We start from the raw sequence: 12,721 nt of genomic DNA, 5'->3' as shown, positions 1-12,721 counted from the left end.
CTTCTGCTCTTCCACAGTCAGCATGGAACCAGACTGAAAGATGACAAAGAGCTTTTTCCTTTTTGCAGGCTAGTAACTTTTGTTGGCTTGTTTGCAAGGCTGCACTGAAGATGTGGGGAGCCTTTTTTAGGCTGAACAACCTTCCAAGGGCAAGGTTGCAGGTGGCTTCAGAGGCCAAAGTGGGTCAAGCAAATGGCCTCCTGCAGTAGGCCAGTTTCTACACATGCTCTGACGCCCCTCTCTATCCCTCTCATTGCCAGAGCTCAAGGACATTTCCCAGCCAGGCAAAAAGAGAAGGGTGTGGTGTGGAGAGAGTTCTGAAATCTAGAGAGGCCTGGAAGGCCACATTTGGCCCCTGGGCCTGAGGTTCTCCACCTCTGGTTTATTAGATAAGCAAGTTGGGGCCTGGTCATTGCCTGGAGGGGAGACCGCCTGGGAATCCCAGGCCCACTCACTTCCATTCCATAACGGAAGAAAGGCAGGATATGAACATAAGACAACAATTTTAAAATAAATAGTAACAAAGTTTGTAGCTTTCACCTCGCTCAACGAAAGAGATGACTGCAGCATGACACTTTTGTGCAATTGCTCGTGGAAAATAGCATGAGATGCTGACACAGTCTACAGCTGTCCGCCATTGTCCCAATTAGCGTCCATCTTCTTGCATTCTTCTTGCAAGAGCTAGCACCTCATTAAAAAGGTACCAACACCCCCATGATTCGTTTGGATAAATGCCTCTTAACGCCCCTCTTGCTATGACCGTTCCCTATCACCCGAGATGATTGAAGGTGGGTTTGCACCAATTCTCCATTTCCTTATAGGCATCAGGCTCATTTCATCTGCTAATTTCTCCAGGATACCAGTGTTTAATTGTTTGATGTATGCATGCTACTGACATTGCACTGTGACATTTCACAATTCCATGGAGTTCATTATTCTCTCCATTTTTGTTTTCTTCTGCTAACTTCATCAAAAAGTGACTTTCAGGTACAGAGATGCACAGCCACGATTGCACAAATCCTGATTTATGTACCCATACCCAGTGGCGTAGCGTGGGTTGTCACCATCCGGGGCAAGACAAGTAATTTGCACCCCCTAACCCGTGGATTTGCGCCCCCTAACCCTAACCCCCAGATGTTGCGCCCGGTGTGGCCGGCCCCCCCTGCACCCCCCACGCTACGCCACTGCCCATACCTGACACCTACCCATTCTTATAAGAGAAATACTTACATTCTGAATCAGTGAAGGAAAACCAAGCTAGAAAGCAGATTTGAATTCCGAGGGACTGATTATATCACAGTAGTACAACTGCACACATCTTTCATGGAATTTTAGCCTGCATTTTGATGGATGCTTATGGCAGCCCATTGAAAATTGAGCTATTCTGATGGTGAGCCACTGCAGACAAATCCAGTCACTGTGCACTAACAGATTCCATATGCAGCAGTTTAAGAGCCCACTGTGCTTTGCCCATGGTGGAACTGTAAGTTCAAGTGACCCCAAGTGCTTTCTACATGACTTGGAACCCAGGATATAAGGGTTAGCGGGACTATCTGTACCTTGAGGTCAAGAACCTGGGGCCGTCCAGATGTTGCTGGACTCCAACTCCCATCAGCCCCCACTCGCATGGCCAAGTGGTCAGGGATGGTGGGGATTGCAGTCCAACAACATCAGGTGTTCCATGGATTCTCCATCCCTGCTGTACATGGTTGGAGATAACAGCTCAGTTGCAGAGCACAACTGGCATCCAGGATCTCCAAGGTTTGACCCTCTGACATTTCCAGATAAAAAGATCATGTAGCAGAAATCTTGCCTGCCTGAGCACCTGGATAACTGCTACTGGCAAGAGTTGACAATACTGAGCTGGATGGACGAATGTCTGACTTCTTATAAGGCCAGATTCCCTTTTTCCTAGATCCTGGAAAGCAGGGGAAACTTTGACCTGTATGTTTCCATGTGTGTTTGTGTGTTATATGCACACTGAGAGCCAATGTTGCTTGTATGATATGCAAACATGGAAGGGAGGCCACTTGTTCCTGGGAGCAGCCAAACTGGCTGAGGAATGTAGAAATTGGGAGCTGGGAACCTGTGGCCCTTCGGATGTTACTGGACTCCAGTTCCCATCCAACCCAGTCAGGGATGATGTGAGCAACATGTGGAGGACCACATCTTCCCCATTACTGTTATAAAGGGCATGACTCTGGTGTGAGTCTGTAGGTCCCCGTCTGCTTTCGGTAATAGTGATGGGTTACATCACAGGTCTTTTGCATCAGTTGCCACAACAGGCATTTATTACATGTTTTACCCTGTTAAGACACTTGGGTATTTTTTTAAAAAAATTACAAATGCAAATAATAACAACACCCACCAATCCAGCACAGGTTTGTGCAGCCAAGCACTCTGCAATTGCCTGGGGGGGGGGGGTTAGGGGGTTTGAATCCTCTTACAAGAAAGTGTACACAGAAGACAAATGGGTTCCCAGAAGCATTCTGTTGGGATTGGGAAAGGCCCATTAGCCTGGATCTTTATTCAAATGTAAAATGAGATTTTAGCTCTAATTATTATTACTGTCTCGAGAAGCTCTGCTTAGGCAGTGCTCTTAAGAGAGGCCTGGTTTTCATGTTTCAATAGCCCTTAAAGAATAATAACACTGAAGGAAAATCCAGGGAGTCTACATAGCTTAGAAACGAAAATGTTCTGAGGGCCCTGGATCTTGTGGCAGTGGGTTCCAGGTACTACAGCAGGGGTAGGGGACCTGTCACCCCTCATATGTTCTAGATTCAGGTAGGTAGCCGTGTTGGTCTGACGCAGTCGAAATACATAAAAGAATAAAAATTTGTCCACTAGCACCTTAGAGACCAACTAAGTTGGTCGTGCACACTTCTTCAGATACCTCATATGTTGTTGGACTCCAGGTACCATTGACCTCAGTCACCATGGTCAATGGCCAGGAATGATGGGAGCTGTAGTACAGCAAAGGTTCAAAGGGCCAAAGATTCCTTACCCATGAACTATAAGCAGATCCACTCCAGCACCTAGAACTCCTACAGTGTGGTCTAGTGGCCAGAGTGTTGGACTATGGCAGGGGTCAGCAACCTTTTGCAGCTGTGGACCGGTCCACCCTCCCTCAGACCATGTGGTGGGCCAGACTATGTTTTGAAGGGAAAAAAATGAATGAATTCCTATGGCCCACAAATAACCCAGAGATGCTTTTTAAATAAAAGGACACATTCTACTCATGAAAAACAAGCTGATTCCTGGACCATCCACGGACTGTGAAGGCGATTGGGCCGCATCTGGCCCCCGGGCCTTAGGTTGCCTACCCTTGGACTAGGGTCTGGGAGACCAGGGTTCAAATCGCCACTGGGCCATCAAGCTCACTTGGTGACTTTGGGCCAGTCTCTGCCTCTCAGGATTGCTGTGGGGATAACTATGCATGCCACCTTGAGCTCCTTGGATAAAAAAGGTGAGATATAAGTGCAACAAATAAATAAACAACAAAACAAACACTGGTGGTGGTATAAGAAGCTTATGCAAGCAATCTGCAATCTGGCTTTTATTTTCCTCAAAAGAGCTCAAGAATACATCAGGGTGGAGAGCCCTCTCATCCCCACCAAATTCCCTCAGGGGGAAAGTGGAGACAGCCATTCTTAAGCTTTCTTTCAGACACACACTAAACGCCACACTCTCAGTAAATGGCCAGCCCCCTGAGATTGGCTAGGCTGAGATAACGACTGACCGAAAATGACTCAAAATAAGGTTTGTGGCTGGCCAGGGATATGAATCCAAATCTATCTATCTGGTGTCAGTCTGATACTTAAACCACTCAGGGTTGGCTCAAGATATTTTGCTGCCCGAGGCAGACCAGCAAATGGTGTTCCTATGCCCACAAATTGAAGGCTCTTGGTACCCAAAGCCAGTGAAATTATTTGGGCACCCGAGGTGGAAAATCCCACAAGCGCCTCTCTCCCTTCTTGGCAGTAAAAATAGAATAAAAAATTAAAAATTAAATGACTCTCAATTTGCTTCCCTTTAATAACACCGAGCATCAGAAACCTCACTCTGCCCAACGGTAGGGTTGGTCCCATGACCACAGCGTCACAATGGCTCTTGATTTGCCAGCAATGGATACTTAATACACACAGCACATGTATTTAGGGGCAGGCAGACAAGCACTTTGTACATGACCCTCCCCAACAACTGTATATTAAATGAAAAGGTGTATATTGGAAAGTTCCTTTTACCAAAGAGTTTAGGATTAAAATAAGGTAGAGAAAACATTGTGGAAGAAGCGTACAAAGCCTAGCTGGCTATAGATCTTGGGTCTGATTAGCAGCAAATTCTTCTAGATAAGCCCCATTGAAATGAACAGATTTGCACCGGCTGGCATGTTTTGATGGACACTTATGCAACACAACTTGCACGGCTGCTTGACACTCTGTTATATTCTGCAGTGCCTCATGTGTTCCTTATTTGAATTTTGTTCTAAAAAACCCCAGTTCCAATCGCCACATTGCAAATGACTGGAGTACGGCATCTTTCAGAAGTTCTGAATGGTCAAATACACGGGGACAACAACTGATGATAAACAGGGCGATTATCAAAGGCATCCACTTTAGAATATTTTTTTGTAAGGTTGCTGACCTCCCCAAGCCTTCAAGGGCAGGAAGGGTTATAAATCTAATGACTAAATGATTCATGGGGCTTAAAGGAGTTTTATATCTCACATAGATGTGCAGGTATAAGCAGGAAAAAAACATTGCACCCCTGATAAGCAGACTAAAAAAATCCACTCAAATTGAAATTGAATGCTCCAGTCTTTAATTGCCGATACCGGATGACTGTCCTGAGGCTTGGTTACTGGTGCCCCTTAGCATATTGCCACTGTCTGTTAATAACCTTTCATGTAGGCTGTTACAGTTTATGGTTTTTAGAGTGACAAAGAGTATTAAATGCTTTATACGAAGCATGGAAGGGATGGGTAGAGAAATGTGGACTTAGCCAGATGAAAATGCCACCAAGCAATTATTTTAACACACAACAAGAAAGTTAGCGCAATTTGGAACGCCAAAATGTCATCTCCGAGTGCCAGCTTCAAGTGAGAAACTCATACTAGCTCCCTGTGGAAAATGTAAGTCAGTTATCTGTGCCTGAATAAGGAAGGCAGTCTGTGGTAAATAGTGGTAACAAGAGACCAAATTCCACACCTTCCTGACAAATTAAAAACAGGCAAATCACGTGGTCCAGGTGATAGCTACCTGACAGTTCTTAAAGAACTCAAATGTTAAATTGCTGGTCTTCTAACAAACATCTGCGACTTGTCCCTAAGATCAGTTTCTGCACCTGGAGTGCAACCAAAGTAACACCAATTTTTAAATGGATCCAGGGGGAATCCATAAAATTACAGGGCTGTTACTTCACATCTGTCCTGAGAAAATTGGCGGAAAGCATTATTAAAGGTAAAATTTTCAAGCATAGAGAATAATAACCCTTGCTGATTTTTATTTTTTTTAACTTGGGGGAAAAAAGGTAAGAAAGGACACGACAGAGGTGTATGAAATGATGCATTACATGAAGGATGTGGATAGAAGTTTCCCTGTCTCTTTCATTATCCTATAATGTGGGGTCATCCACTGAAGCTGAATGTTGGACAATTCAGGGCAGACCAAAAGGAAGCACACAGTTAAACTGTGGAACTCTCTACAGAAGGATGTACTTATGGCCAACTCAGACTGCTTTAAAAGGGGTTTGGATACATTCTAGGTAAGTTGATTTGAACCTTTGTTTTAAATAGCAACCAACTAATGCAATAAATAATAAAACAATAAATAAGGCAGTAAGTGGCTAGCAGTTGTGATGGTTATGTTCTGTTTCTACTGTTGGGCACAGCATGCCTCCGAAAACCAGTTGCTGGGAATCTCAAGTAAAGAAAATGCTGTTGTGCTCACATTCTGTGGGCATCTGCGAAAACAGGAAGCTGGGCTAGATGGGCTTTTGATCTGATTCTGCATCACTCTTCTTTGGATGCATAGGAACATCGGAAGTTGACTTACTCCGAGTCAGCCCATTGGCCCATTTAGCTCAGTATTGCCTACACTGACTGGCAGTGGCCCTCCAGGGTTCCAAGCAAGAAGATTTGCCCACCACTACCTTGAGATGCCAGAAATTGATCCAGAGACCTTCTGTACACCTAACAGATGCTTAAGCTGGAGCTATGGCAGTTCTCATGTTCAGGCTGCAATGCTACAAATGTTTATTTGGACCTGAAGATCTCGTTTGCCCCTTCTCTGTGTGAAAGGGCCTTTGCAAATACAGAACCTTTGTGATATCTCCCATTACCTTAACTGTAATGCAGACACCTCTTAGCTATTTACAGACAATTCACATATGCACCGTTTGATGACCATAGCATGGAAGAGATGGTGTGCACATGTGAATGTTGACATCACACAGACACAGCCTTCTTCTTGCCATAGACACGATGTTATCCGGTGGAGTGAGTCCACACATTCATCAAGTCCTGGTTCGCACACACACAAGACTTGACATCTCTGATCTTGCTTGATGTGCACATCTCAGCTGATTGTGTGGCCTGACTCGGCTGAAAACCATTGCACTGAAGAGGCCACATGGAGGCTCTGTCTGCGATGACACAGTTTCACACATAAGCCACCACTTGATCCTGCAATGCATGGGCAATGCCACCAGCCAGCCTTGAATAACGTTAAATAAGTTGGAGTTCTTGTTATTAAATATACCAAGAAAAAAGCACACCAAGAACTCAGGCCAATGTAAGTTTCAATAGTGGGAGTGGGCATCTCCTGGAATCCTGGCAGCCCAGCAAAGCCCACTGCTGACACCTTACCCGTGCCCCCCTTAAACATTCATTGCTTATAGCACCACACCACCCCCTTTTTTTTCTACAGGGACCCTGATGCAATGTCGCTTTGGGGTACTGTGGGGTATTAAGATGGCAGGCCCCAGTGCAGATTAAGGACATGTCATTTTAATTCCACACAAAGCCCTGGAGTGACACTTACAAATGGTGCTGTGGAAAATGGAAAGGGCAGCTCCTAGACCTTCACTGGGGGGTGGGGCTGCCAGCCAATGGCAATCCAAGTTCTACTGTTATTGCATGTACACCACGACCACATCCACACCCTACATTTAAAGCAATAAATGTAAGCCACTTTAAGCAGTCATGACTTCCCCCAAAGGACTCTGGGAGCTGTAGTTTGGTAAGGGTGTTGAGAGTTGATAGAAGACTCCTGTTCCCCTCCCACAGCTACAATCCCCAGTGTGGTTTCACAATCAATTATCCCTCTTCCCAGGGAACTCTGTTTAAAGTGGAATCACAGAGCTTTAAATGCAGGGTTTGAATGTGGCTCTAGCAGTTTCAATGGACATCAGCCACCGAAGAATTTCCATAAACACCAAAAGGGCCATTTTCAATCACTCTGAATCCCAAGTATGCATTATTTCGAATATTATCTCTTTTGTTTTCTTGTCCAAGACTACGACATCTACAGAACACAAACATACCATTTCAATGGGCTAGGAAAAGATACTCTTCAACGGACGGCGCTTGCTATTTTAAGCTTCATTTGGTTTCATGTAATGACAATTACGTTCTTCATCCTTTGCTGCCTCAGAGTGCCAAGGACGTCCTAACTATCTACGGCAAGAGCATCCTCCTCAACTAACGATAACTCCATGTTATCGTTGGTGGAAGATTTCACTCGGAAATTAAAGGAGCCGTAGAGCTTGGCCGATTCCTTGGAGGCTGCAAACCTGCTTCTCCTGTAGAGCTCGCCTTTCCACATAGAGATCATGAGCAAACTGGACAGTACTACGCCCCCCAACGTTAAAAGGCAGAGCCCAGCAATCACACAACGATCCAGGTGAGCCCCAATCTTGGCGCTCTCATTCTCCAGCCGCTCCATTTCCCTTGCCGCCACCGTGCTGGGATCCACAGTCACGTCCCTGGGGACCACGTAGGAAACGATCACTAGCAATATCCCGCTGACCAGGAAGAAGATGGCGCTGACAAAGCCATAGTCTATTGACTTCCCTCCATCAGCTTCCGAGGCAGCATCATCGTTTTCCTCGGAAATGAGCGAGGGTGGATCGTAGGGCCATTCGAGGGGCATCTCTCCAGCAGGGTCGGGATGGGGAATGAGATCCTGGCCTTGGCAGCAGCTCTTGTGGGCAAGACGTCCTGCGTAGTCCAGATTGTTGACATTTTCGTCCACGAAAGTGAAGGATGTCTCTGATTCGCAGCAGCAAGCTCTCTGTTGGGTTGCCTCCTTTGCTTCTTTGGGAAAGCTGGGATGGCAGGTGATCTCACCTGTGGTTGTACATTCTGGGCATGGTGAGGAACCAGTGGTGAAGGAAAGAGGGGCTTCAGCAAGATCTGACCTTTGGATGGCTTTGCAGTGCCTCTCGCAGCACTCAGCAGCCATGGATATGGTTGCAGTCCTTCCTACACTTTCACCGGGCTGTCCTTGACCAGAGGGAGTAGGCACGCTCCAGTCCATATTCTGACACTGATCGGACTGACCACCCTCTTTGGTGAGGTACAGAAGCTCCACACATGCCATCGGGAAGCCCCCTTGAACTAGCCGTGGTTTACCATTCAGAAGCCCATGCTTCAGTAAACAGTGACAATTCCAACCTCGCCATCAGGCATGAAAGAGCAGTTGGCCAACTGAAGCAATCTACTGTTCTCCAGCCACTGTTTTAGCTGGGACACTGTTTCAGCCACTACCCAATTAAACAAATTTCCTTGGACAAGCATTCCTTTTCAATCTGCAAATAGAAAGGGGTAGGGGGAGAAAACAGCTTCATCATCAAGATATATTATGAGGCTAATACAGACTCATTATTCTGATTTTGTCCAGCGTGTGGGTACATTTGTGTGCATGTGTGCGCATGGCAGGCAAACAACAAATGCGATTGTTTTAATCAAGCACTTAAAGCCGAAATCCGCTTGCCGAACTCAAATCTATTAGGAACTCTAATCAACCTTTGACACCGCTATCCAATTACAGAAAGAACCCATCGGAAATAAAGGGGAGGCATAAATATATACCCATAGCTTCCCCCTGAATGGCAAAGACCATCAAGTTTCAAACGGAGGAAAGTGCAAACTCAAGAAAGAACTAAACTGGGGGGTGGGGGAGTCCACATTCAAATGCGGAGTCTAATTAGGAAGAAGCCCGCAAATCCCTTGTAGCTCGGCAAATCCAGGATCTCTATTCTCTTGTGGAAATCTGATAATCCCAGGAGGAGGGAAAGGAGCACTTTCTGAAGCAGATCTCCAGCTCCGATTAAAACACACACACACACACACACACACACACACACACCCCGCCACGCTTGCAATGAAATTATGCTCCTCAAAGACAGAGGATGCGAAGAAACGGAGAGGAACGACGCGCTGCTTGCAAGGCAGAGAGAAAACTTGGGAGCATGAAAAAAATTAAAGAACAACCCACTGACCTTAAAGAAAGGGGGTGGGGGAGGAAAAAAAACCCGAGGATGGACTTTTCTCTATCCATCCATCCATCTATGAAGCAAAATATAATTATTATGAATTACATCCCCGGAGAGCTGCTGCCTTCTGGGCGCCCGTGCCAACGGACTGGGGTGCGGGATGCCCCCCAAAAGCCGTGTCACAGCCCAGGCTGGCACCACGGAGACCTTTCCCTGCTTTTTCGTCCCCGGGGTCTGCGTGCAAACTCCAGGCGGACGCGTTTCTAAGGGTCGTCAGGAGGCGGACTCGGGTGGCCCCGGCAGCTGGCTCCCCTCCATTCCCTTTCTCCGGACATACCTTTCCCCGCTCAGTTTGCGCCCACCCGGCGGCGGCGGCGGCGGCGGAGGCGCGGCGCTGCCCATCCCGCTGAAGTCTCGCCAAGAAGTCCTGGCGGCCGCCCTCCTCCCGCACGCTGCTCCGCCCGCCTCCCGAGGGGCTCGTGGGGGAGGGAGGGAGGGAGGGAGGAGGAGCTCGCGGTGCATGCTGGGAGACGTAGTCCTGCAAGGGGAGGAGAGGCGGGCAGGCGGCAGGGTCCGGAGGCAAGTTCCTGCGTGGGCAGCCCGGGATGGTGGTGGCGCGGACAGAGTGAGAGGCCGCCGGCAGAGCTGGTCTCTCGGCGCGTGGGAAGCCATGAAGCGACGTCCTTCGAGCATGTGCAGAGTGCCGCCCTCCCCGCCCGTAAACAAGCGAGTTAGTGCCGGCCGCAGAGGTTTAGGATCGCATAGGGAGTTTCGCGCAGGAGCGAGAAAGCAGAGTTGCCGCCGGGGATGGGCGCAATTCAGCAAGATCCGTTCCGTATTTCATTGTGGTTTCCTTACCTCTCCACCTCAACTATTGCTCATTCATTCATGATCATAGGATCGTAGAACTGTAGACTTGGAAGGGACCCCAAGGGTCATAAAGTCCGACCCGCTGTAATGCAGGAATCTCAACTAAAGCATCCCTAACAGATCTGTCTATGTCGCTTTTCACTCACGCCAGTGGCAAAGCGGCTCACAAACAATAAATAACCGCGACATAATAGAACATCACAATTCATCAGTAGGACGACCAACCCTCTCCTATGAAACCCTATTAACTTCAGCAACTGAAAAAAGGGAAAACGAAACAGCAAAACCACAACAAAAGTCAAATTATATGATTCCCAAAGCACCACAGCACCTTCCCCCTCACTGTTCTTCCTCTGGAAACAGCCCCCTTATGAAGGCTGGAGGGTGGGGCAAGGCAGGTGGAAAAAGCAATGGCTGTTTTATCAAGACACAAAAGGCAACATGCAGGTGCATTTGGACATTTGGAATGCACACCTCTTGTTAGTTTCTAACAGGAGAGAGAAGCTGGTCTGGTGCATATTGAGCCAATCACTGCCTCTGCCTAACCTACTTCATGGGTTTGTTGGGAGGATAAAATGGGGAGAGGGAACCATATCCCTGAGCTCCTCTCAGGAAGGATAGAATTTTTCATGCAACAACAGCAGCAGTGATTTACATTATTTTTAAAAAAATAAATAATAATGTGGGGACTTTCTTTTTTTTATAAAATAAGTGGGATGTTCATTCTTTCCAACGAAGGGGACTTGCGATGGATATGAGAGAAGAAAGAGCTAGTGCAATGAGATGCAAGATCAGTAACGGAGAATCTGTGGCTCTTCAGATACTGCTGGACTTTAACCGCCATTCACAATGCTAGCTGGGGCTGATGGAAGTTGGGAGTCTCAGCAACAAGTTGATGGCCATAAGAACAGAAAATGAGCCTTCTGGGTGGATCAAGTCAATGGTCCATCTAGTTCACCATCCTGCTCTCACAAGGGCCAACTGGATGTCTGTGGGAAGCCTGCAAGCTGGACACAAGCATAACTTTGCCCACCACAATTCCCAGGAACTGGAATTCAGAAACATAGTGCCTGTGGCAGTGGAGGTAGAACATAGCCATTGTGGCTAGTAGCCGTTGATAGCCGTGACCTTCATAAAGTTGTCTAATCCTCCTGTGAAGACATCTAAGTTGGTGCCCATCACTGTGGGAGTGTTTCATAGTTTAACTGTGCGAAGAAGTATTTTTTCCCCATCCATTTTGAACCTTCCAACATGATGACCATGAGTTCTAGCGGTATTAGAGAGGGAGAAAAACATTGCTCTATCTGCTTTCTCCATGCCATGCCTAATTTGTTTTTGTGTCATCCTGACTATCCCCATCCCTGTGTTAAGTAGACCACACCCACAAAAGCATTATCTTCATAGGCTGGTGACTCTGTTCCTACATTTTCACTCAGAGCTGCTGTGCTCCAAGTAAAGGCCTTTCTGATTCTCACTTTGTTTTCAGACTGTCAGTAGTAAAGTGTTCACAGACGGCTTTGTGCTCTTTTTTAACTGTGTAAATGTGTTCTGCCAAAGATGTCAGGTGTGGAGGTGGTGAGAAGAAAAAAAACCACTGCATAGCAACATGGAGGCTTCTGCAACCACAAATATAACCGCCTATAAGATTAATCAGGCAACGTGAAAAGGGAAGCAACATTCATTAAAGAGCTGGAAAACTTCCCCACCCATTTTTATTTTTATTTTACTCTTCATTTTGCTGAGTTCGCACATGCACTTTTGTGTGATGGCTTGCATGTGCGAAATGGTTGCTGCACATCAAAGAAGGCAGGCAGAGCATTCATTATCTGTAATGCTTTTTGGTGCAGGCAAGCCATATGATCACAAGAAGCACATACAAATATTATTTACTGTTGTCCCTTGACACAATTAGCTTGCAACCTGTGACACATCCCACAATTCTTTCATGGTTCTGCTCATCACTACCACTGCTGCTGTGTTACAATATTTTCTGAATGACCAGCGTTCTGAGTGAGTTGTGATGAGATTCTGGAAGACAGAGCTATGTTTCTGATGCAGCCTGAACTGTGTCCACACAGGTCCCTCAGGTATCGTGGAGGATGCTGTCCCAGTGCCAGTGTTATAATATTAAACTTACATTCTAATAAGCTTCTATATGCCCAAGGCAACAAAATTTCTTCAGCCAGCCCTGGACATAGGATCAGTCCAGGCTATGAAGTCCATGTGGCTGACCTTCCGCAGTGAACTATGAGGGATCTTGGGTGTGAGGTACATGGGAAATTTCTTTTCTTTGGTTGCTCGTATTCTGCAAGAATTGGTGGATGAGGGAGGTCCTTGCAGACACACTTACTGTTTA

General features: G+C 46.7%; 1 protein-coding gene across 1 annotated transcript; it reads right to left on the bottom strand.

Annotated features, from left to right (window-relative positions):
• Positions 1-6,516: 6,516 nt before the first annotated feature.
• On the bottom strand, positions 6,517-9,977 carry TMEM74 (transmembrane protein 74). Its single transcript, XM_053395435.1, has 2 exons — positions 9,833-9,977; positions 6,517-8,808 (listed from the first exon to the last, which is right to left on the bottom strand). Exon 2 carries the CDS (start codon positions 8,598-8,600, stop codon positions 7,668-7,670), a length of 933 nt encoding a protein of 310 aa, XP_053251410.1. The 5' UTR covers positions 8,601-8,808; positions 9,833-9,977; the 3' UTR covers positions 6,517-7,667.
• Between the last annotated feature and the right edge of the window lie 2,744 nt (positions 9,978-12,721).

Source organism: Podarcis raffonei, chromosome 7, assembly GCF_027172205.1.
Source record: "Podarcis raffonei isolate rPodRaf1 chromosome 7, rPodRaf1.pri, whole genome shotgun sequence".
Lineage (NCBI taxonomy): Eukaryota > Metazoa > Chordata > Lepidosauria > Squamata > Lacertidae > Podarcis > Podarcis raffonei.
Note: the sequence above shows the minus strand (reverse complement) of the source record. Positions and strands in the feature narration are given on the sequence as shown.

Bases quoted from the DNA above. Each gene is read 5' to 3' on its own strand.
- TMEM74 (XM_053395435.1), bottom strand. From the start codon at position 8,600: ATGGCATGTGTGGAGCTTCTGTACCTCACCAAAGAGGGTGGTCAGTCC.